The 26,930-nt window shown below is 38.2% G+C and overlaps 1 protein-coding gene across 3 annotated transcripts in view; it reads right to left on the reverse strand.

Annotated features, from left to right (window-relative positions):
* Nucleotides 1–26,930, reverse strand: part of LOC145507225 (potassium channel subfamily T member 2) — a 406,914-nt gene that overhangs the window by 264,198 nt on the left and 115,786 nt on the right. For all 3 annotated transcript variants that reach the window (XM_081493298.1, XM_081493297.1, XM_081493299.1), the window contains exons 2-3: nt 16,946–17,025; nt 14,734–14,833 (exon numbers count right to left, since the gene is read on the reverse strand). In XM_081493298.1, the coding sequence (XP_081349424.1) occupies nt 14,734–14,833; nt 16,946–17,025 (180 nt within the window). The remainder of the gene's footprint in view (nt 1–14,733; nt 14,834–16,945; nt 17,026–26,930) is intronic.

The following is a 26,930-nucleotide window of genomic DNA, read 5'->3' on the forward strand; positions in this document are numbered from 1 at the left end:
CTAAAATAACAACAACAATACTTCACACCACTGTCAGAGATGTGGCAGAGAGGACTAAATGCTTAGCCTTTGAAATAATAGACTCTTAAGAGTCTTTCCATCAGACACACATGGTCTGAGGTAGAAGTGGCTTCCTGTCTAAAAACATTATTTTTTTTTTCCCTTCTCTGGTGCAGAGTTGGGTGTAAAAAGCTACTCTTTACCAAAGGTGACTTTCTCAGCCTCCATGTCACGGTATGACTGTGTCACTGATTCCCCAGTGAGATCTGGGTATGAAACACAAGTAAAAGCAATACTCCTTTGTCGGCTGATAACTTTAACAAATGTATCTTTTCCTATGTTCTCTTCATCTTTCTGAAAGCTGACTACAAAGAGGTGTAGGGTCTTAGGACAGCACATAGCCACCGAATGAAAGTGAGTTGCATGTATGACATTGAACTTGCCATGCTATAGGGTGTGTCTATGTGTGTGTGACCATCACCATATGGAGAAGATGAACCCTGACTAGAAACACCAGCACTGGAATCCGGTAAAGAAATCCTTTTGAATTTTTCAGATCGCCTGTTGGAACACTTGGAGATGCTTTATCTATGCTTTATCTATACTATAAGCAATGCATATGAGAGAAGAAAAGGTCAACATTATGATATTCAATCTCATTGGTCACCAGATATTTAAACATACTACGAAAATTAATTTTCTTATTTTAATAGTCATTACCCTAAAGAAGAAATGGTCTTTAGAATTAGAACATAATCTCAACACACTTATGGCTCTATTAGGCACTTATTCTAAATATAAATCCAATTACCATAAAATATGAGCACATTTACATGATTCTTACTTTGTCATTTGATATTGAAAATTAATAATCATTTCAACAATTTTTAAAGTGGGAAAGGATGTGTAAGTTTTGACCTAGTGAAAAACTGTAAGCTCCAGCAGGCAATAAGACAATGCCGATGGCTCAGCTCTCAATGAAATCCATAAACTACATGTTAGGTGTGTTTCCCTCGCTAATGCCTTTAAATCTTTTATTACAAACTATGCCTCCATGAGAGCTGGCCATTTGTACAATTTCATACATTAACAGTAAAATTCTTTTCATATCCTTCCATTTGTCCACACCCACAACTTTTTCACATCAGTTTTGACTCCTGGGACTTAAAAATAAAGCAAAGTGGCACAAAATATCTGCATCTTTATTATGTCAGAAGTTCTAATTCAATTAATCTCTTTGCCAAATTAGCCTGATTATTTTAAAATAGAGTCTGTGTCTGTAAAGGTCACTGCTGTTTTTCATTAACCAATACTACACTGACGGGAACTAAACCGAACAATGTATTCAAAATGGAGCCATGAGTTATTTTGTTATGTTTTTTTAATTGCAGTAATCTGATTTTTCAAATGTATACCCTCTATAATTACAGCTGAACATTCTCACTAATATGGCAGAGAAGTTAATTATTGGAAACTGCTCCTCAATGTTTTCAAATAATATTATTTCACTCTGCTATTACTTGTCAATGCTCTTTCATTGTAAAAAAGATTCTGCCGTGCCTCATTTTATGATTCTCAGGTATCTCTAAAGTACATTTCATTTATAAGTCACCAACTTTTAAAAACAATGCTGGTGTATTGGTTGACAGAAATACATGGGGGACTCTTGGAAATCCCCAGAAACTACTCCTAACCCAGAGAGTGGTGATATAGGAGATAGACGGACTCCTGGAATGGACAGCTAGTGTTTGTTTAGTGGAGTAAAATTAAAGCTTTGTTCTCATCCAGACACTCAGAGGACAAAGCTAGTGGCTAAAGCTGAGCTCTTCTGAAGTAAAGAGATAAGGTGCCCACTCCTGAGTTCAAGGAAGACTTCACTTCTACACATGCGCAGGAAGGCCCCTTGAGGGTCAAAAAGGAAGGGGGTCCATAATAAGTATGGACACGCACCCACCAGTGAGATGGGATCCATTTTAGTGAAAAGATGCACATGTACATTGGGGAGGGTCCTAGGACTGGTGAGTGAAGAACGAGACAAGATAACTGACCAAATGCAAACCAAGACCCAGGACTGTCCTGTGTAAGTGATTTACGTCACCTCCCAACTGTGTTCCTCGTTCAGGACTCCTGCCCTTCTCCCTGAGTGTGGATCTCAGTCCAGTTTCTGACGTACTGTGCTTGTCCTCATTAGAGAGGATGCCCACACCCTTCCTTTCTGGATTTGTGTTTTTGTCTTGCTTCTGACTTAAGTAAAACAAGCTGTTTCTCTGTGTTATCCCCTCGTGCTGTGTGTCTCTAATGGTAAACTTTGTACCTGTTTTGCAGTTTTTGCCTCCTTGTGACATTTTTGCTTCCAAACTGCATAAGAATCAGAGAATTTTGCTTCCAGTCTCTAGCCCCTGGTCAACTGGTGTCTAGGTTCAGTCCCGGGGCAGGAAAATAAGCTCCTGCTCCAAGACGACTATCCCTCCAAGACAGTGGCACCAGGTTATAGGGCATGATGTCAAGGAAGAGTGTCAGATCAAGTTTTAGCCAACAAATTGTCATCCGGAAGGTCCAGGGGTCCTGAGGTAAGGTGAAAAACAATGCATGTGGAGGGCCAGGAGTGGAAGACAGAGTTCTGAGAACTAGGAGCAAATGTTTAAAGTTCTCAGACAGTGGAGAGCAGAGTATATATAAGCAGCTTCAAGTAGGTCAGCAGGGCTGGAGCGTGAGGCTGTTGAGGTGAAGGAAGCAAAGGTCAGGCTGAAAGGGACCTTCATTCCCTCCTGGACTCACTCACTCGTGTAATAAATAACTACCCAGTGCCACACTGGTGCCAGGTTCTGAGAATTCAGACAATAAACAACCTGTGTCCTTGTGGAATATCTACCGTAATCTACGTGGAATGCACAGAAAACAAAATAAACAAGCAACACACGTACACCATAGGAAAGTGATAGAGGCGACGGAGGGAAATGTAAAAAGAAAGGGAAAAAAATTATTCCAGGGAGTCTTGTGAGGAGGATGCAGTTTTAAACAGGATGTTCAGCTACGCCATCACTACAAATCTGATTTTGAGTAAAGATCTGAGGAAGCGTGCCAGAGTGACCCGATGGGAGGGAATTCCAGACAGAGGGAAGACCAGGTATGAAGGCCCTGAGCCAGCAGAGTGGCTAATGTGACCCAGGAACAGAGAAGACGCCAGAGTGGCTGAGCAGAATGGGTGCAGGGGGAGAAGTGGTGAGTTACAGGTGGAGAATGGGGTTCTTACATCCTTCGTAGGTACTTCAATACTCAAACCACACTTGTGCAAGGATCTGACTTTAAAGGAATACTGGCTGCTTCATTAAGAATAAACCAAAGCAGGGAAAAGGCAGAATTAGCAGGACTCGTGAGGAAGGGTACAGTAATCCAGGTAGAGGGAAGGTGGCTTGGCCAAGATGGCAGCATTGAGAAGGGACTGTATGCTGGATCCATCTAGAAGGTAGACATGATGGAATTTTCTGCTGGTTTTGCACATGCTGGAGAATGTGAGGGGAAAAAAGAGAAATGAAGAATGACTGACTCCAAAACATTTGGCCTCAGCAACTGTTCAGATGGAGTTGCTATCAGCCAAAATCTGGGAGGCTTGGGTGGAGCAGGGTTTGGGGAAGGATGGGGTTGTCATTCACTGAGATGCAGAAAATCACAGAAGCCAATCGGAACATGACAACTTTGCTCTGACTATTAGACCTCCAAGTAGAGAAGGTGAACACGTAGTTAGAATTTGGGGGGTGGGAGGCAGGAAAGGTGCTGGCTTCCTGAGGCCAGTAAGTTAAACAAGCTTAAAATGATTAGTGCTGAGGTTCTCAAAGTGAAGGACAAAGAGGAGTAAACACATGCTTCTTTACATGAAGGTGGGAATAATAAGATTAAGTGTGTACTGAAGAAAATAACATAAATAAAACAACCATCCCAATGACAGAAAATACAAGATCTCTAAAATATAAAACTTTTGTAAGGGTTGAAAATTTCCAGAGGGTAATGAATGTTACTTTTCATGGCTATGTCTTCATTTTCAGCACTATGAATACAGGCTAAGCATTCAATAAAGGGGTAGTGAAATAGCCATATTATATTTGTTAAATAAATTATTTCATAATAAATTATCAAATAAATTATTACACAACAAAATTTCACTTGTTAATCTTTAGCTCATCTCCAAACCCTTTAACACATAAGAAATCATTTCACTGTCTAAATAAGGCAAATAGTAACCAATTCATTTAAATGCATATTATGCCTTCATTTTCCATTTTACTTTGATCTTTTAATTTTTCTTAAATTTTCTTAGGGCAAACCTCTACATGAAAAAAATAATTGTACAGAAGTTAGCCATCAAATTTGTTCTCAGCTTTGAAAATTATTTTCAATTTAGTAGGCTGGACAGAAACTCAAGGTGTGTGATGAGATAATAATTATTCAGGCCATCACACACCCAGTCCCCTTTCCTACTGCTTCTAGCAAGGACAAAAATTAAAAGGAGAACCTTTAAAGGGATAGGTATGCAATTTAATAAAAGCAATAATGAATGGAAAAGTAAGTTTTAAAATAAATCAATGCCATTTAACTCAAATTAGATAAAGAACTACACAAGCTAAATCTGAGACTTGAATTAAGCATCCCGATAAATGCTGAATAAATGCTGTTTCTATTCAAGAGTAAATAACTAGCTTTGTTGTTGCTTTGTTTTTTCTTAAAATTTCCCCCATATAAGTTAGATCACACAATATTTATTTTTTTGTCTGACTTAATTCACTTAGAATAATGCCCTCAAGAAACTTTTTTTTCAAAATGGCCTCTAAACTATAACTGAAAATATGTACAGAGCAGGAATACAAAACAGTAAATGTTTCTGGAGTGTATGTGGATCAAGAACAGAAAAGTATTGGTGTTTTTAAAGAGACTGATCCATTTCAAAGCATTACTTACAGTATTTCGACTAGCAATAAAAATTGTGTGGGTAGGTGGCAAGTATTAGCATTAGACAATTAGATAAACAAAAAAAGAGATATATTAAAAGAACCCACAAAGATTACATTCATGTATTAACTGAAAACCAGATCGATTTATTTGTGACAAACACTTATTGAAGAAATAAATTCCATATGGCATTCCTTAAACTTATACTACAATTCAGGAGGTGATTCAAGATGGCAGTGTAGGAAGATCCTGAACACATCTCCTCCACAGACACACCAAATCTATAGCCATGTATGGATCAATTTCCTCTGAAAAAGACTTGAAAACTAGCAGAACAGCTTCTCCACAACAAGAAATACAAGGGCCATAATGAGACCAACAGGGGAGGGAGGGGGCTTCCCAGGTGATTCAGTGGTAAAGAATCCACCTGCCCATGCAGGAAACATGGGTTTGATCCCTATATCGGGAAGTTCCCCTGGAGGAGGAAATGGCAACCAACTCCAGTATTCTTGCCTGGAGAATCCCATGGAGAGAGGAGCCTTGTGGGCTACAGTCCATGGGGTTGCAGAGAGTCGGACACGACTGAGTGGCTAAACAACAACACAACAAGGAGAGGCAGAGATGCAGTATTATCAAAAACCCTGCCTCTGAAACAGTGACCCAGGGGCAGGAGGGATATCACCACACCAGGCTTCTCTGTGTGGAGTGGGAGGGTGGTCTGTGCTCCACACAAACACTCTTGGGACCTGGAGAAATGAGCCTAGAAAAATAGCAGCTTTGTAAACCAGTAGGATTTAGGTTCAGGAGACCCAAAAGGCGTGGGGTACAGGAAGCCTGCTCTTAAGGGGCTCATATGCAGACTAAGTTTGATCGACCAAAGTAGGAAGCTCCTACTTACTATCCAAAGTTGGCAAACCAAGGAAGAGCAGTGTACACTTATTATTTAGAATTATGGAACCAAATGCTAGAAGAAATGAGCTTCCCTTGTGGTTCAGCTGGTAGAGAATCTGCCTGCAATGTGGGAGACCTGGGTTGGATCCCTGGGTTGGGAAGATCCCCTGGGAGAAGGAAAAGGCTACCTGCTCCAGTATTCTGGCCTGGAGAATTCCGTGGACTGTATGGTCCATGGGGTTGCAAAGAGTCAGACACAACTGAGCAACTTTCACTTCATGCAGACTAAGTCACCCTACTCATACTCAGTCACTTCAGTAGTGTCCAACTCTTTGTGACTCTATGGACTGTAGCCAGCCAGCCAGGCTCCTCTGTCCATGGGATTCTCCAGGCAAGAATACCAGTCGGTCATCATGCCCTTCTCCAGGGGATCTTCCCAACCCAGGGATTGAACCCGCATCGTTTTTGTCTCTTGCATTGGCAGGCAGGTTCTTTACCACTAGTGCCACCTGGAAAGCCTAAGACCCAGAGAAAAGCCAGCAGTCTGAAAACCACCTAGACCACATAGGCAGGAGATGCATTAGCCAATCTTAAAGCAACTGCCAAGGGCACAGGGGTCTTTCTGGACATTATCAGGAAGCGGAGGCATTGGCAGATGCCATCTCTGTGCTCCTTCTCCTTGCTAGCACCCCTCCACTCCGGGGCCCCACTGAAGCCTGCAGGCACAGGCAGTTCATACAGCAGATGCCCCTTGAGTACCTGACTCTGGTGGCTTGCACTTCTGCACCCAAGAGACTGAAACCACCAGAAGTGACAGTTTTGGCAGGCTACCACCCCCATGACACGACACAGCAGACTGAAATACATCTTAAGCTTGCCACTAAAAAAGGCCTAGATTCTTGTCCTGGGGTCTCAGTGTGAGGGAAGCTTCAGGTCTTCCACACATTGAGAGGTTACAGAAGAGCTCCAGGGAGCAAAGGCCAGGGGAGTGAATGCTATCTTTGCACTCTCTCAGGCCTTGCTACAGCTCACCAGGATCTCACAGAGAGGAGCATACACACTCATCTGGAGCCCTGACTTGTGGAACTGTCACATCCAAATCACCCGTCTGCAGGCCAGCAAAGACAGTGGTCTCACAGGACTTTAAAGCTGCTCCCTGAGGGTCTGGCTTCTACCTAGCCAAAATTAGGGGCTGACTGAGACCTCTACCTTTGAACACGACAGAGCTTAGTACAACCTCAAAATCTGGAACTCATCAGGAATAAATCAGGGTGTTTAAACAATCACAAAGATTTGAGAGATAACCAAGAGCTAGGGCAGGGCTGAACAATAAGGTTCACGGCTTACACAAGGACACTCCTTCAAGCCTGGGAGAGGTACCCCATTTTGTCTAATACAAAGAAACACAGAGAGAAAAGCAAAATGAGGAAACAGAGGAATAGGTTTCAAAAGAAAGAACAAGATTGAATTTTTAAAAATCCTTAAAGAAATGGAGATAAGTAATTTACCTGATAAAGAGTTCAAAATAATGCTCATAAAAATGCTCATCAAACTTGAGAGAAAATATGAATACAGTGAGACATTCAAAAAGGAGATGGAAACTGTCAGAAAGCACCAAAACAAAAGTCACAGAGCTAAAGAAAGAGGAAAATGTAACAAAGGGCTTCAGCTGAAGACTAGATCAAACAGAAGAAAAAAAAAAAAAAAAAAACAGCAAATTTGAAGACAAGATAGTGGAATTCTTTCAGTAAGAGCAGCAAAAAGAAAAAAAAAAAAGACAGACAGTGAAGATAGCTTAAGGGATTTATGGGACACCATCCAAAAGACCAATATACACATGATAGGGATGACAAATAAGGCAGAGAGAGAGAAAAGGGACAGAAAGCTTATACAAAACAATAATGACTGAAAATATTCCTAACCTAGGGAAGAAAACACACATCTAGGTCCAGGAAGACAAGAGAGTTACAAATGAGACAAACCCAGAGAGGACACATTATAATAAAAATGTCAGAAGTTAAAGAGAATATTAAAAGCAAGAGAAAAACAAAAAACAAAAAAACACCTTTTTATATACAAGGAACTTCCATAAGACTATCAGCTGATTTTCAAGAAGAAATTTTGCAGGCTGAAAGAGAGTGGCATGACAGATTCAAATTGCTAAAAAGAAAAACCTTACAACCAAGAACACTCTACTTGGCAAAGTTATCATTTAGAATTGAAGGGAGATAAAGAAGTTTCCAGACAAGCAAAAGCCAAAGGATTTTATCACCTCTAAACATCCGTTTAAAGAAATGTTCAAGGGACTTCTTTAAGATGAAAAGGCACTATCCAGTAACAAGAAAACATAAGACAGTAAAAAAAATCTCACAGGTAAAGGTAAATAACAATAAAACTAGTGGACTGACCATTTATTAAACTATTACTAAAGTTAAAAGAAAAAAGTAGTAAAATTAACTATAATAATTAGTTATGAGATACACGGGTTTCCTAAGTGGCACTAGTGGTAAAGGACCCCCCGTAACAATGCAGGAGATGTAAGAGACATGGATTTGATCCCTGGGTCAAGAAGATCCCTAGAGGAGGGCATAGTAACCCACTCTAGTATTTTTTTTTTTATATAAATTTATTTATTTTAGTTGGGGGCTAATTACTTTACAATATTGTAATAGTTTTTGCCATACATTGACATGAATCAGCCATGGGTTTACATGTGTTCCCCTTCCTGGACCCCCCACCCACCTCCCTCCCCATCCCATCCCTCTGGGTCATCCCATTGCCCCGGCCCTGAGCCCTTGTCTCATGCATCGAACATGGAATGGTGTTCTGTTTCACATATGATAATATACATGTTTCAATGCTATTCTCCCAGAACGTCCCACCCTCACCTTCTCCCTCAGAGTCCATAAAATTGTTCTATGCATCTGTGTCTCTTATTCTGTCTCGCATATAGGGTTATCGTTACCATCTTTCAAATTCCATATATATGCATTAGTATACTGTATTGTTGTTTTTCTTTCTGGCTTACTTCACTCTGTATAATGGGCTCCAGTTTTTTGTCTGGAGAATCCCATGAACAGAGGAGCCTGGTGGGCTACGGCCCTTAGAGTTGCAAAAAGTCGGACACCACTGAAGCAATTTAGTACGCATAAATCATGATCAAATGGGCTTTATTCCTGGGATTTATTTATGCAGAGATGGTTCAACATCTCATTAACACTAACCACTTTAACCAAATAGATAAAAAATTATATAATGAACTCAACAGATACGGAGAAGGCAATGGCAACCCACTCCAGTACTCTTGCCTGGAAAATCTCATGGACAGAGGAGCCTGGTAGGCTGCAGTCCATGGGGTCGCTAAGAGTCGGACACAACTGAGAGACTTCACTTTCACTTTTCCTTTCATGCCTTGGAGAAGGAAATGGCAACCCACTCCAGTGTTCTTGCCTGGAGAATCCCAGGGACAGGGGAGCCTGGTGGGCTGCCATCTGTGGGGTCGCACAGAGTCGAACATGACTCAAGCGACTTAGCAGCAGCAGCAGCAACAGATACAGCAAAGACATTGTCAGATTTTGATTCCACATCCATGCTTCAGTCATGTCCAACATTTTTGAGACTCTATGGACTGAAGCCGGCCACACTCCCCTGTCCATTGAATTCTCCAGGCAAGAATACTGGAGTGAGTCACCATGCCCTTTTCCAGGGGATCTTTCAGACCCAGGGATTGAACCCAGGTCTCTCACGTCTCCAGCATTGGCAGGTAGGTTCTTTACCACTAGTGCCACCTGGGAAGCCAGTTAATATAGCGACTCTATTCATTTGTGAAAATACAGCCCAATGAGTATCTCGGCCTCACGTCAATCTGGTCAACAACTTCTCATCCTTTAGAGTGCGATTAGTAGGAAGGAGGTAGGTGGGGAAGAACAGGACTTTCTAAGTACTATGTAGTGCCACAAAAATGTGTGTGTTATGTTTTGGTTTTATAACAATTTCTAAACTCTTATCAAAACAAGTATAGAGGGAACGGACCTCAACATAATAAAGGTTATATATATGACAAACACACAGCTAACATCATACTCGATGAAAAGTTAAAAGCTTTCCCACTGAGATCAGGAACAAGACAAGATGTCCACTCTTGTCACTTTTATCAACATAGTACTGTAAGTTCTCACCACAGCAGTTAACAAGAAAAAGAAATACAGTCATCCAAATTGGAAAAAAAAAAAGAACTAAAAATTAAATTATTTGTAGATTACATGAGACTGCCTATAGAAAACCCTAAGAACTTCACCAAAAAACCATTAGAACCAATAGATAAATTCAGCAAAGTTGCAGGATACAAAATCAACATACATTTAGCCCTCCTTATCCATGGGGTCTACATCTGCAGATTCAATCAACCATGGATCAAAAGTATTTGAAAAAAAAATTCCAGAAATTTCCAAAAATCAAAACGAATTTTCCTCATACTAGCAGCTATTTACTATCATTTACACTAGATTTGTATTATAAGCAATTCAGAGATGACATAGAGTATATGCAAGGATGTTCATGGATTACATGCAAATGTTATGCCATTTCATGTAAGTGACTTGTGCATCTGTTGATTTTGGTATTGTGCTGGGGTCCTGGAGCCAACTCTGTGTGGATACATAAAATGACTACACAGAAATCTGTGCGTGTCTATAAAATACAATGGAATATCAGAAAGAGAAATTAAGAAAGCAACCTCATTTACAATTGCATCAGAAAGAATAAAATTCCAAGAAGCAAATTTAGTCGAGGAGGTGAAAGGACCTGCCAAATTCAGACTTAAATTGAAGAAAGTAGGGAAAACCACTAGACCATTCAGGTATGACCTAGATCAAATCCCTTATGAGTATACAGTGGAAGTGAGAAATAGATTTAAGGGACTAGACCTGATAGACAGAGTGCCTGATGAACTATGGACAGAGGTTCGTGACATTGTACAAGAGACAGGGATCAAGAAAATCCCCATGGAAACGAAATGCAAAAAAGCAAAACGGCTGTCTGAGGAGGCCTTACAGATAGCTGTGAAGAGAAGAGAAGCAAAAAGCAAAGGAGAAAAGGAAAGATATTCCCATCTGAATGCAGAGTTCCAAAGAATAGCAAGGAGAGATAAGAAAGCCTTCCTCAGCGATCAGTGCAAAGAAATAGAGGAAAACAACAGATTGGGAAAGACAAGAGATCTCTTCAAGAAAATTAGAGATACCAAAGGAACATTTCATGCAAAGATGGGCTCGATAAAGGACAGAAATGGTATGGACCTAACAGAAGCAGAAGATATTAAGAAGAGGTGGCAAGAATACACAGAAGAACTGTACAAAAAAGATCTTCACGACCCAGATAATCACGATGATGTGATCACTCACCTAGAGCCAGACATCCTGGAATGTGAAGTCAAGTGGGCCTTAGAAAGCATCACTACGAACAAAGCTAATGGAGGTGATGGAATTCCAGTAGAGCTATTTCAAATCCTCAAAGGTGATGCTGTGAAAGTGCTACACTCGATATGCCAGCAAATTTGGAAAACTCAGCAGTGACCACCGGACTGGAAAAGGTCAGTTTTCGTTCCAATCCCAAAGAAAGGCAATGCCAAAGAATGCTCAAACTACCGCACAATTGCACTCATCTCACATGCTAGTAAAGTAATGCTCAAAATTCTCCAAGCCAGGCTTCAGCAATACGTGAACCGTGAACTTCCAGATGTTCAGGCTAGTTTTAGAAAAGGCAGAGGAACCAGAGATCAAATTGCCAATATCCGCTGGATCATCAAAAAAAGCAAGAGAGTTCCAGAAAAACATCTATTTCTGCTTTATTGACTATGCCAAAGCCTTTGACTTGTGGATCACAATAAACTGTGGAAAATTCTGAAAGAGATAGGAATACCAGACCATCTGACCTGTCTCTTGAGAAACCTGTATGCAGGTCAGGAAGCAACAGTTAGAACTGGTCATGGAACAACAGACTGGTTCCAAATAGGAAAAGGAGTCCGTCAAGGCTGTATATTGTCACCCTGCTTGTTTAACTTATATGCAGAGTACATCATGGGAAACGCTGGGCTGGAAGAAACACAAGCTGGAATCAAGATTGCTCAAAGAAATATCAATAACCTCAGATATGCAGATGACACCATCCTTATGGCAGAGAGTGAAGAAGAACTAAAGAGCCTCTTGATGAAGGTGAAGGAGGAGAGTGAAAAAGTTGACTTAAAGCTCAACATTCAGAAAACTAAGATCATGGCATCTGGTCCCATCACTCCATGGGAAATAGATGGGGAAACAGTGGAAACAGTGTCAGACTTTATTTTTTTGGGCTCCAGAATCACTGCAGATGGTGACTGCAGCCCTGAAATTAAAAGACGCTTACTCCTTGGAAGGAAGGTTATGGCCAACCTAGATAGCATGTTTAAAAGCAGAGACATTACTTTGCCAACAAAAGTCCGTCTAGTCAAGGCTATGGTTTTTCCAGTGGTCATGTGTGGATGTGAGAGTTGGACGGTGAAGAAAGCTGAGCGCCGCAGAATTGATGCTTTTGAACTGTGGTGTTGGAGAAGACTCTTGAGAGTCCCTTGGACTGCAAGGAGATCCAATCAATCCATCCTAAAAGAGATCAATCCTGGGTGTTCATTGGAAGGTCTGATGTTGAAGCTGAAACTCCAATACTTTGGCCACCTCATGCGAAGGGTTGACTCATTGGAAAAGACCCTGATGCTGGATAGGATTGGGGGCGGGAGGAGAAGGGGACGACAGAGGATGAGATGGTTGGATGGCATCACCGATTCGATGAACATGGGTTTGGGTAGACTCCGGGAGTTGGTGATGGACAGAGAGGCCTGGCGTGCTGCAGTTTATGGGGTCGCAAAGAGTCGGACACGACTGAGTGAATGAACTGAACTGATGACACTGATAAAATAAATTATTCAATAAATAAGACACAAAGAAATAGAAAGATATCCTGTGCCCATGGATTGGAAGAATTAGTATTGTTATAATGTCCATACTATGCAAAGAAATCTACAGATTCAGTGTAATCTCTATCAAAATTCCAATGACATTTTCACAATACTAAAACAATTTAGAGATTTCTATGGAACCTCGAAAAACCCTAAATAGCCAAGCACCTTGAGAAAGAAGAACAAACCTAGAGGAATCATGCTCCCTGATTTCAAACTATACTCAAAGCTATAGCAACAAAAATGGCATGGTATTGGCATTAAAAACATACATAGAGCAATGAAATGGAATATAGAGCTCAACACTATATATGCACATATATAGTCAAGTAATATATGACAAAGGAGCTTTGAATGTACAATGAGGAAAAGACAGTCTCTTCAATATATTGAGCTGGGAAAATAGAACACACATAAAAAATGAAACTGGACCACAATCTTTGTTGTCGTTGTTCTATCCAACTCTTTGTGAACCCCCTGGACCATGGCCCACCAGGCTCCTCTGTCCATGCGGTTGTCCTGGAAAGAATACTGGAGTGGGTTGCCATTTTTTTCTCTAGAGGGTTTTCCTGACCGAGGGATTGAACCCATGTTTCCTGCACTGTCAGATCCATTGTTTACCACTAAGCCACCTGGGAAGCAGAGCAACAACAAAGACCACAGTCTTACACAACACATAAAAATTAACCCAAAATGGATGAAAGACTTGAATGTAAGGTGTGAAACCAAACCATAAGACTCCTAGAAGAAAACAGGTGGTAAGTCCTTTGATATAGGCCTTGGTGATGATTTTTTGAATCTGATGTCAAAAGCAAAGGCAACAAAGGGGAAAAAAAAAAAAACAAGTGGGACTATTTCAAACTGAAAAGCTATTGCACAGGAAAGCATACCATCAATAAAATGAAAAAGCAACCTAGAATGGGAAAATATTTGCAAATCATATATCTGAAAAGGAGTTAATACTCAAAATATTAAAGAACTCATTCAACTCAATAATAAAAAAAAAGGAATAAAAATTGTTACAGAATCCAGATAAACACTTTTACAAAGAAGACATGCAGATGTCCAACAAATACATGAAAAAGTTCTCAACATTACTAGGGAAATACAAATATTAGGGAAATACAACTCGAAATCACAATGAGAAATCACCTCATATCTGTTAGAATGATCATAATAAAAAGAAATGTATTGAAAGTTTTAGAGAAAAGGGAATCCTCTTACATGATTTGTGAGAATGTAAATTGGTGAAGCCACTATGGAAAAGAGTTTGGTGGCTCCTCAAAAAAAATTAAAAATAAAACTACCATATAACCCAACTATTCTACTTTTGGGTATTTATACCCCCTCCCCAAACTCAAAAACTCTAATTCAAAAAGATATACACACCCTTATGTTCATTGCGGTATTGTTTACAATAGCTAAGATATGGAAACAACTCAAGTGTTTATTGATGAATGTTGGAATAAAGAAGATGTGCATGTTCACACACACACACACACACACACACAGTGGAATGTCATTCAGCCATAAAAAGAAGGAAAGCTTAACATCGGTGACAGCATGGTGGGACCTAGAGAGCAGTATGCTGAATAAAATAAGTAAGAGAAAAGACAAATACCATGTGATTTCACTTGCATGTAAACATAAAAAAAACAAAACAAGCTAATGAAACAAAACTCATAGATTGCTGGTTGTCAGAGGGAAAGGGTGAGAATGGGGACAAAATGGGTAAAGGAGATAGATTATATGGTGATGTATGGTAACTAGACTTATTGTGATGTATACAAAGATTGAACCATTATGTTGTATACCTAAAACTAATGTAATGCTATTACCAGTTTTACCTCAAAACTTATAATACAATTTAAATGAATCAAAATAATATTACAGAAAATCAGACAAAGACACCTTACCATTCATTTCCTTGTGAGGGGTTTTCTAGTAGCACTCGGATTATGTATAATAAGCAGCTTAATAATTTGAGAGAGAAATTGAACAGACGTATTCTTAGACCTTTAAACAAACAACAAAAATTGGGTTTTCATTTAAACTCAGTTCACAGATAACTAAAATGAATTGTCAAAAATATCAATTTTAAGTGCAGCACTTAAATTGTGTTTAGAAACTACACTACCATAATTGTTTATCCACTCTGAAGTTTTAAGTGCTTGAAGATTGAAACAAAAAATCAGAATGTCAGCTTGTATGAACCACAAATGATAGTGGATATTATACACTAAGTAGTTCAACTTTTGAGCGTTCGAAGCCATAAAAATCATATCCAACCAAGATTGATTTAGGTATGCTTAAAAGTTCAACCATTTTATAGATCTATAAATTTTGGGATAAATTTTAATTAGCCAGAAAATCTAGCTGCTTATAAATTCACAAGGATAAGTTATAAACTTTGTATCTTCTGAGCACCTTGCAGATTTGATTATAGAGAAATTATAATCATATATAATTATGTATTATACATTTAGATAGTAATTATAGAATTACTGAGAAATCCTAATAGCATATAATGGGAAATATACACACTCACACCCCCATTTCTGAGATTCAACTAACTTTTCATTATAGGTTTAAATACTGATGAGATCTTAAAAACTTTTTTTGTGGGAAATAACACAGCCATGTATGTATCTTTAAAGATACATACATGGCTGTGATATTTGATGTTGGAGAAGAGTAATTAACATTAAGCAAAATGTGCTTAAAATCTGATTAACAGAAGCATTACCTTTCCTGCAATTATCAGGTGGTACCAGATTTACACATTATGAATAAAATTCTGAAAAAGGTCTTCCAATAATTATTTCTTAATAAAATCTACAAATGAAATGCCATTTTGTTTTTACTCTGCTCTAGATAAGTGTACATAAGGTAATATTTAACAGTAAAAGGTTAATGCTTATTAACTGTGTAATTTTTCCTTGGTTTTCCTATTAAAATGCTAGGTACGTACAGGTTAGTTTCTTAATAAAGTCTTTTAAACTGTTAATGAAATTGCCCTGGTTTTATAGAACTGGTCTCCTTAAATGATAGTTTAGTCAAAGCTGGTTATTCTTTCTGGCCTGGAGAGTCAGAATTTTTAGTACTAAAATAAAGGAAACCTATACAAATGATGTGGCCTCTTCAGGTAATATCTACTGGTGCAACCTCTAACCAATCAGATTAGAGAAGTACTAGTTATTATTAACCTAACCCTGAACTAACCAGCCATTAAGATTCTCTCATCTGTATGCCTTACAGATTGAAATACTACCTGTGGTCAGTATTCAGGTAATTTTTCATAACTCAATTTTTTCTCTATGAACTCTACAGAAGCACATTAAACCACTCAAGAGGATTCAGAGGTCAAAACTGTGAAAGAGTAAAGTCTATACCAATCTATTTCCATTGTTTATTGACATCTTAAGCAATAATCACATGAAAAAAAATTGCATATTGGTTCATTATATATGACTTTTCAAAAATACATGGTATTGTGGAGAGGTAAGAAGTATGATTGACACTTCAATCCCAAATAGGCATAGGAGATCAGTGACTATGCCAATTTCATGCCCTCTTGAAGTTCCAAAGTTTCCCAAATGTATTTTATGGCAAGAATTCCTGGGATGTTATATGCAGAGCTTGGCTCTGCAATTCCTGATTTTAAATCTCCAGGGGAAGTTGTTGTACATTTCAGGACACTCTACATGTTTCTTGCTATTAAATGTGATAGGTAAACTCGCCCCTACTAAACACTAAATCAGAAAATTATTCCCCATTATGGTCACCTGAAATCACCAGAGTATTCTCAAAACAAGCTTTACATGTCCCTCACAGTGAAAATATGGGGAACCCTCATTTAAATAATTTTCCTCAGTATTTCTATCAATCCAAATGATCCACTCAGAAGTCTACTAAATGATACCAGACTTGAAGATGTAAAGGTGTCAAGATACCTTGACATCACCAGAGACAATATCTACTGCTTTTTAAACATTAATGCCTGACAGAGACTATCAAGTTTACTCCTGTATGTAAAAGACATTTTGAAACAGGACTGTATAGCTGTGTTTTTTTTTACAGTGAACATATATACAAATTATAGACAGGGGAATAAAATGAAAGACTTACTTGATCTCTGGTTTTTGATAAAAAATAACTTTAGTCTCTCTTTAAATGTGTTTTCATTCATATAAAATTCAACTTGCACCCTGCAAACAAAAAATAAAAACACAATTAAGCTAAAGAGTAAGATATATGAAAATAAAAATAAACTATGTGATGTAATACATTATATAATTTGAGCAAATCCCCACCATAGAAAATGAGAAGTGAATTAAAACACTGATTTTTTGGAGAGTAACAGTTATGTTCTAATTTTAAAAATATATTCAGTTTAAAATCATATGCAGTTTAAGTTATCTGTATTACTAGATAAATGAGTGGTATGTATGATTCAGGTCTTTCCTGGTAGCTCAAAACAGCAATAATGCAAAAGTCTTTCATATGTGTTTGTCGAATAATTTTTCATCATAGGAATCAACTGGATGCTTAAAAATTCAGGTTGAACTAACCACCCCAGATCTACTGAATCTTAAGGGACTGGGCTTGGAAAAAGAATTTTAGCAGGCTTCTCTTTACCTTGAGCCTATTTGGGACATGATATATGGGACACTTTACTTTCTTATTTATTTATCTGTCTCATATTAAATATTGCTTGATCAACAAAGGAGTGTTACTGGCAAGTAGAACATTAAAGTCACCAGAGGTAAGTTACAAACCAGACAAATCAATTAAGGGACTGAATATTCTACCTTAAATCAGCTATAAACTGGTATCAACACTCTAAAACATAGTGGCATTTTAACAAATGCATTTGCTTTCTCCGTGAATTCTAACAACTTCTCTCAAATGATACCGCTTAAATAAAATTTTCAAAATACCAAGTAAAAAAACAATTGTGTTCAAACTTGGTGAATTCTGAATAATCATCATCTGAAATTTTCTCAAATAATCTTAAATACATTTACCATAAATTAAGATTTCAAAAACAGAAAACATTTTAATGATCACAAACACAAAAAATATTTAACTTTTCCTGAAGAACTATGGATGGAGGTTCGTGACATAGTACAGGAGGCAGGGATCAAGACCATCCCCAAGGAAAAGAAATGCAAAAAGGCAAAATGGTTGCCTGAGGACGCCTTACAAATAGCTGTGAATAGAAGAGAAGCAAAAGCCAAAGCAGAAAAGGAAAGATATACCCATTTGAATGCAGAATTCCAAAGAATAGCAAGAAGAGATGAGGAAGCCTTCCTGAGTGATCAGTGCAAAGAAATAGAGGAAAACAATTAAATGGGAAAGACTAGAGATCTCTTCAAGAAAATTAGAGATACAAAAGGAACATTTTATGCAGGGGTAGGCACAATAAAGGACAGAAATGTTATGGACTTAACAGAAGCAGAAGATATTAAGTAGAGGTGGCAAGAATACACGGAAGAACTATACAAAAAAGATCATCACATCCCAGATAATCACAATGGTGTGATCATTCAACTAGAACCAGACATCCTGGAATGCAAAGTCAGGTGGGCTTTAGGAAGCATCACTGTGAACAAAGCCAGTGGAGGTGATGGATTTCCAGTTGAGCTATTTCAAATCCTCAAAGATGATGCTGTGAAAGTGCTGCACTCAATATGTTAGCAAATTTGGAAAACTGAGCAGTGGCCACAGGACTGGAAAAGGTCAGTTTTCATTCCAATCCCAAAGAAAGGCAATGTGAAACAATGCTCAAACTACCACACAATTGCACTCATTTCACACGCTAGTAAAGTAATGCTCAAAATTCTCCAGGCCAGGCTCCAACAGTACGTGAACCGTGAACTTCCAGATATTCAAGCTGGATTTAGAAAAGGGAGAGGAACCAGAGATCAAATTGCTAACATCCGTTGGATCACTGAAAAAGCAAGAGAGTTCCAGAAAAAAATCTACTTCTGCTTTACGACTATGCCAAAGCCCTTGACTGTGTGGACCACAATAAACTCTGGAAAATTCTTAAAGAGATGGGAATATCTGACCACCTGACCTGCCTCTTGAGAAATCTGTACGCAGGTCAGGAAGCAACAGTTAGAACTGCACACGGAACAACAAATCGTGAAAGGAGTGTGTCAAGCCTGTATATTGTCACCTTGCTTATTTAACTTATATGCAGAGTACATCTTGACAAAGGCTGGGCTGAAGGAAATACAAGCTGGAATCAAGATTGCCAGGAGAAATATCAATAACCTCAAATATAAAGATGAAACCACCCTTACAACAGAAAGTAAAGAAGAACTAAAGAGCCTCTTGATGAAAGTGAAAGAGGAGAGTGAAAAAGTTGGCTTAAAACTCAACACTCAGAAAATGAAGATCATGGCATCTGGTCCCATCACTTCATGGCAAATAGATGGGGAAACAGTGGAAACAGTGTCAGACTTTATTTTGGGGGGCTCCAAAATCACTGCAGATGGTGACTGCAGCCATGAAATTAAAAGTCGCTTGCTCCTTGAAGGAAAAGTTATGACCAACCTAGACAGAATATTAAAAAGCAGAGACATTACTTTGCCAACAAAAGTCAGTCTAGTCATGTCTGTGGATTTTCCCGTAGTCATGTATGGATGTGAGAGTTGGCCTATAAAGAAGGCTGAGTGCCGAAGAATTGATGCTTTTGAACTGTGGTGTTGGAGTAGACCCTTGAGAGCCCCTTGGACTGCAAAGAGATCCAACCAGTTCATCCTAAAGGAAATCAGTCCTGAATATTCATTGGAAGGACTGATGCTGAAGCTGAAACTCCAATACTCTGGCTACTGATGCAAAGAACTGACTCATTAGATAAGACCCTAATGCTGGGTAGGATTCAAGACAGGAGGAGAAGGGGACGACAGAGAATGAGAAGGTTGGATGGCATCACTGACTCAAAGGACATGAGTTTGAGTAAACTCCAGGAGTTGGTGATGGACAGGGAGGCCTGGCATGCTCCAGTCTATGGGGTCTCAAAGAGTTGGACACAACTGAGTGATTGAACTGAACTAAATATCACAAAATTTTTATAATGTATTCTATGTAAAGCAGATAGTTTGCAGATTGGCTTTTTGTTTGGTTTTTGTTTTGTAGGGATACTCGTGAGACAAAAATTGGAGAGAAAATAATTGACATAGGAAGATGTTTATGTTCTAGAGAAATATTTCACTCCTAAATTCTAAGGTGCATATTCAAGAAGATCTATGAATATTTTAAAAGCAATTTCCTATTCAGTAAAAACACAGAGTTTTTGTGATCAGTTGCTAACCAAGTTTTATCAGTTATACATTCTAAAAACTTGAATTGCTCTAACTTTATCTCTTATCCCTAAAGACAATATTCTCACCCATAAACATTTTCTTTCTTTTGTGTCCTTTTGTGATTTCTATTTTTTTTTTACTTTATGTGTAAAATGACAAAAATCAAGATTCTCTTTACTTGTTAATTTCTCTAGAAAGAAGCCATAGAAATTGCAATAATATCTTCTAGCAGAACATCTCCATATGCATGCCTGTGCACATGCACACACCTCTACACATATATGCAAACCTTCACACTCACACATGCTGTAAAATACATGCACACACGTAAAGACCCACAACTCCACTGGCATCTTGGAAATCCATCACTGGACCTGGTTCCCTTGTTGATGAAGTGAAAGAAAGTTCATTTTAATAAAGTAACTGTGACACTGATATTAAGCTACATTAATTCAAATTTGCTGTGGATACAAAAGCAAATTTGAGAAGGACGTATGGCTATTATACAAGTAATAAAGCAAAAGCCATGTAGATTTGCTCCCTACAGTAAGAATTATCAAGCTTATAATAGTGCATTCTTCAGATAATACCTGCAGTGCAGTACTGAGTATACAGCAGAGGTGCATATTTTAACTAAAATGAGATCCTCTAAGTCCTGAAGCAAACAATGAGGTATCTGGAAAGCATTTCATATAAGGACAATTTAAGGAACTGGAAATGTTTAACCTTACTCAACGGCTGTCTTTAAACACTGAAATGACCATCATTATTAAAATGAAATGATTCATAATGTGATGTATAAGATTAATTATAGAAAATATGAGAATTATGAATGATATTACCCAGTTCTGAAATGGCCATCACTATAAAGTTGAGCATTCTCCAGTACATATAAATATGCCAAAGACTAAGTAACAGCTTGCAAGCGACTGGATATTTTCCTGAAGTGAAAATGATTTTGCATGGTGTAAGGTCTCTCATTAAATAACTTCCAAATTCCATTCTCATTATAATATCATGTGAAGCAACACAGTTAATTACTGTAATTGATTTGAGCCAACATCACTGAGGAACATGGATGATATTAAAGCATACATTCACACAAATACTTTTCAAAGCTAAAATGAAAAAAACAAACCAAAAATAAGCAAAACACTTTTTGAACCCTGTCTTCCATCAGGTACAAAACAATTCCCTTTAGATTTATTATTTATAATATAGAATGGAGACTTATTTGATCCATGACAACCATACAGGAATCCAGGCAGCTTAGTATAGTGTATATTTTGGGAACTGTCCAGCACCAGGTATTTCTCTAGTACTCAGGGAGTTGGGTGGGACTGAGTTTAGTTTTTATCTTGCCCATTTTTTTTCATGATTTTAGCTGATTTTAAATATCCTCTTAGTAATTCCCTTTCCAGATTTAAATGTGCTTTTACTTACTTCCTCCCTCTTTTTTCCCCCCTCCCTCCCTTCTTCCTTTTTTCCTTTCTTCCTTCTTCTATTTCTTCTCTTCTCTTCTTTTATGAATTCCTTCCTTCCATCTAACTTTATCTGAACTGACCTCTATCCAATAGGTAATTTTAGCATATTCTAAAACCACAGTTTTGAACAATACACTAGAGCAAATCTGCCCTCATTACTCCTTAAAATGTCATTTTTCACATTTTTATACTCAAAATAAAATTTAAGATCATTTTGTCTCATTTATACCAATGTAACAGTGGATATGTGCTTGTAGTTAATAAAAATAAAGTAGAATTGCAATCATTACTATGCCATATCTATTCCTACTGACATACGTTACCATTGGTTAATAATACGTTGGTTGTTGCTTTATTTGGGCAGATCCTACAATTTTGTTTACTATTCTAAAACTGTGCTGTTCTCACCTTTAACTTTTTTTGATATTGTAATTGACAACCATGTTGAACTCTCTTATAGGTAGCGATATTTTTCACGCTTATTTTTTGAGTTTTCTAGGCAGACAATCATGTCGTCTGGAAATTTCCAATTTCTGTATTCCCTTTTCATTGTTTTTGTCTTATTACATTGACTAGAACTTTTTGATGAAAACAACAATTAAATAACCATGGTATGTTTTCCTAGAAGGCATCTAGTGCTTTAGCAGTAATTACATTACTGACCATGAAATTGCAATGAATACTTATATTTTACTAAAAATCATAACAGGAATGAACGAATGCTGTTTAAAAAAATATATATCTTTAATCTATCAGTTGATGTTGTATTTCTGTTTTTTCTTGATTTATTGACTTGGTAAATTAGTGTAGCTGTTTCTATATTGTCATGTGCTTAGTGGCTCAGTCCTGTTCAACTCTTTGCAACCCCATGGACTGCAGCCTGACAGGCTCCTCTGTCCACGGGATTCTTCAGGCAAGAATACTAGAGTGAGTTGCCATGACCTCCGACAGGGGATCTTCCCAACCCAGAGATCAAACTCAGGTCTCTCACATTGCAGACTGCAGCCTGACAGGCTCCTCTGTCCATGGGATTCTTCAGGCAAGAATACTAGAGTGAGTTGCCATGACCTCCGACAGGGGATCTTCCCAACCCAGAGATCAAACTCAGGTCTCTCACATTGCAGGCAGATTCTTGACCATCTGAGTTATCAGGGAAGCCGAGTTTTTAGGTGTTTTTATATTAGGCAATTTTTCTTCAATCGTGGAATATTGTTTTCGTAATAGTGAACTACTTATGCAATTTACTGCTGGATTCATTTTATTTTAGAAGCTTTTCTTCTATGTTCATAACTAATTTTCATGTGCTATTATCTTTATACTGTTCTTCAAATATGAACTGAAAATCTCCCAGATATTTTATTTTCTGGAACAATTCTTAGTACGGTAGGTTTGTTTGTTTGTTTGTTTTTGCATAAGCATCATCAAATTGCCTCAACAATATCAAGGACTTACTACTGATTTCAATTTTTTTTCCATTTTCTGTTGCTCTGATTACTTGAATTTAGCATAAAATTATGCGGTATCTTGTTAAAAAGCAATTTTCTTATTTCAGTTTTAAAATTCCTCTTTACTAACTTTAAAATACAAAAAATAACGGTGACCCAGGCTGTTAATGCACAAATCTTTCAGGAACACTTTCTTTTTTTTTTTTTTGACCATTGATAATATCTTGGACTCTGTTTAGGATGCCAAAGTTTTGCAGATATTCTCTTTGGGAATGCATGGTAGACACAGATCGTTACCAAAGGAAAGTTCTTCCTCTGTGTCTCCTTGGTGCTGTTCCCTTTCTGCCTTCCTCTGATGCTGTTCATGTATCAGTATTACAATTACTGTACTCATTTCAAACAAGGGAGTGTTGATCTGGACTTTATGGTCTAACTGGTGTCATTCTCCTCCAATCACTCTTCATGATGGTGACAGTAGCACTTCTCAGTAATACAACACAAGTCTGTTAGATTGTAAACTCTACAAAGGTGGGGATAATACTGCATTTTGTTCATGCTTATGTCTTAAATACTTAAATTGCTTGAGACCTACTAGGGACCTATTTCCATTCAATGCCTAAATGAAGGGGTAGTGTGGTCCTGAGTTCTTTCTTTGGTACAAACCTTAAGGACTCTGAGTTGCTAGTCCAGTGGAAGAAATAGTCATGTTCCTTTTCTTCCTTAGGTTATAACTACTTTAGGATAAAATACTTGGGTTTGTAGTGGGCTGAATCCTTGAAATCTTTCTTACTCCAACTTGGTCTGTCTTTTGATAAATGGTCGCTCCCTGCAATTTTTTTTAACTAATTCGGACGTGCTTGTTTATTTGCACCATCTCCCCATGATTTAATAAACATTTAGAAAAAAATTCCACTACTGTTGATTTATTAATTTTTACAGTGTTGCTATGACTTGACTAAAGCAGCCATCAATTTTATTTTATTTAAAAAAAGTTTAATTCAAATAATTTTAGTGATTTGCCCAGATTTATAGCTAGTACTGAGACAGAATTGTGACACTGGTCTTTCAGTTACTACTTCCTGCTTCCTGCATTCTCACCAAGTTAATTCTTCATTATTAGGAGAGTTCCAGGTTATCTGTGAAGTATTACAAAAGAGCACTGCAAACACCAGACCCACACAGGGATACTGAGAAGTGTTTGTTTAATTCTGCCCTTTGATTGTTGACTCTAAAGCAGGTTCTTACTGTTTCCAAATATTCACTCCTAACTTCTGGTAACTAAATTATTTAACAAAGCTACCATTTTTGACTATGCCAAAGCCTTTGACTGTGTGGATCACAATAAACTGGAAAATTCTGAAAGAGAGAGGAATACCATACCACCTAACCTGCCTCTTGAGAAACCTGTATGCAGGTCAGGAAGCAACAGTTAGAACTGGACATGGAACAATAGACTGGTTCCAAATACAAAAAGGAGTACATAAAGGCTCTATATTGTCACCCTGTTTATTTAACTTATATGCAGAGTACATCATGTGAAATGCTAGGCTGGATGAAGCACAAGCTGGAATCAGGATTGCCACGAGAAATATGAATAACTTCAGATATGCAGGTGACACCACCCTTATGGCAGAAAGTGAAGAAGAGCTAAAGAGCCTCTTGATGAAAGTGAAAGAGGAGAGTGAAAAAGTTGGCTTAAAGCTCAACATTCAGTAAACTAAGATTATGGCATTCAGCCTCATCACTTCATGGCAAATAGATGGTGAAACAGTAGAAACAGTGACAGACTTTATTTTGGGGGGCTCCAAAATCACTGCCGATGGTGACTGCAGACATGAAATTAAAAGGCACTTACTCCTTGGCAGGAAATTATGACCAAACTAGACAGTATATTAAAAAGCAGAGACATTACTTGGCCATCAAAGGTCTGTCTAGTCAAGGCTATGGATTTTCCAGTAGTCATGTACAGATGTGAGAGTTGGACTATAAAGAAAGGTGTGTGCTGAAGAATTGACACTTTTGAACTGTGGTGTTGGAGAAGACTTTTGAGAGTCCCTTGGGCTACAAGGAAATCAGTCCTGGGTGTTCATTGGAAAGACTGATGTTGAAGCTGAAACTCCAATACTTTGGCCACCTGATGGGAAGAACTGACTCATTTGAAAAGACTCTGATGCTGGGAAAGATTGAAAGCGGGAGAAGAGGACAGCAGAGGCTGAGATGGTTGTATGGCATCCTCGACTCAATGGGCATGAGTTTGAGTAAACTCTGGGAGTCGGTGATGGACAGGGAGGTCTGGTATGCCGCGGTCAATGGAGTTGCAAACAGTCAGACATGACGGAGCAAGTGAACTGAACTGAACTAAACCATTCAAATGGAACCTTGTAAAAAAAATAAATGAGCCTACTATCAATTTTTCATCCCCCCAGAATTAATTTCAATTCTTCAAGCTGAAGTGCTTCAAAGGAGCTTCTACTTGGCTTCCAATCTTTACTATGCACACCAAAAACCTCATTTTTAAAACCTTATGGAGTCTCTCATAAGTCACTTGCCAACATCTTTCTGTCCATCTTATTCTTTTCATAATTATACATGCTTAACTTTCCCATCTCCTTTAGTTAGTAACATCTTATAAGGAGGCAACAGTTAGAACTGGACATGGAACAGCAGACTTGTTCCAAATAGGAAAAGAAGTATGTCAAGGCTGTATACTGTCACCATGCTTATTTAACTTATATGCAGAGTACATCAGGAGAAACGCTGGGCTGGAAGAAGCACAAGCTGGAATCAAGATTAATGGGAGAAATATCAATAACCTCAGATATGCAGATGACACCACCCTTATGGCAGAAAGTGAAGAAGAACTAAAGAGCCTCTTGATGAAAGTGAAAGAGGAGAGTGAAAAAGTTGGCTTAGAGCTCAACATTCAGAAAACTAAGATCATGGCATCTGGTCCCAGCACTTCATGGCAAATAGATGGGGAAACAGTGGAAACAGTGGCTGACTTTATTTTTTGGGGCTCCAAAATCACTGCAGATGGTGATTGCAGCCATGAAATTAAAAGACGCTTACTCTTTGGAAGGAAAGTTATGACCAACCTAGACTGCATATTAAAAAGCAGAGAGATTACTTTGTCAACAAAGGTCCATCTACTCAAGGCTATGGTTTTTGCAATAGTTATGAATGGATGTGAGAGTTGCACTATAAAGAAAGCCGAGTGCAGAAGAATTGACGCTTTTGAACTGTGGTGTTGGAGAAGACTTTTGAGAGTCCCTTGGACTGTAGGAGATCCAACCAGTCCATCCTAAAGGAGATCAGTCCTGGGTTTTCACTGGAAGGACTGATGTTGAAGCTGAAACTCCAATACTTTGGCTACCTGATGTGAAAAGCTGACCCATTTGAAAAGACCCTGATGTTAGGAAAGATTGAAGGCAGGAGGAGAGGGGGACAACAGAGGATGAGGTAGTTGGATGGCATCACCAACTCAATGGACATGGGTTTGGGTAAACTCCGGGAGCTGGTGATGGACAGGGATGCCCTGCGTCCTGCAGTTTACGGGGTCGCCAAGAGTCGGTCATGACTGAGCGCCTGAACTGAACTGATAAGGAGGCAGAGATTAATTCTGGAGACTTTCAATAGCATTCTCTGCACTGTAAAAATAAAAATTTAAATAATGCCATTTTCAGGAAGGGAAACCAACTACTATATGCATATGCATATACATGTGCATGTACATATATGTGTGTTTAAATATATATGTATATACATAGTGATATATATATATATATATATATATATATATATATATATAGTGATGTGTGGGGAGAGAGCAAATTAGCCAAGATGGCGTGTTCATTATTTATAAAATGTG

Source organism: Giraffa tippelskirchi, chromosome 5 (genome assembly GCF_054371585.1).
Source record: "Giraffa tippelskirchi isolate mGirTip1 chromosome 5, T2T-mGirTip1v1.2.pri, whole genome shotgun sequence".
Taxonomy (NCBI): Eukaryota; Metazoa; Chordata; class Mammalia; order Artiodactyla; family Giraffidae; genus Giraffa; species Giraffa tippelskirchi.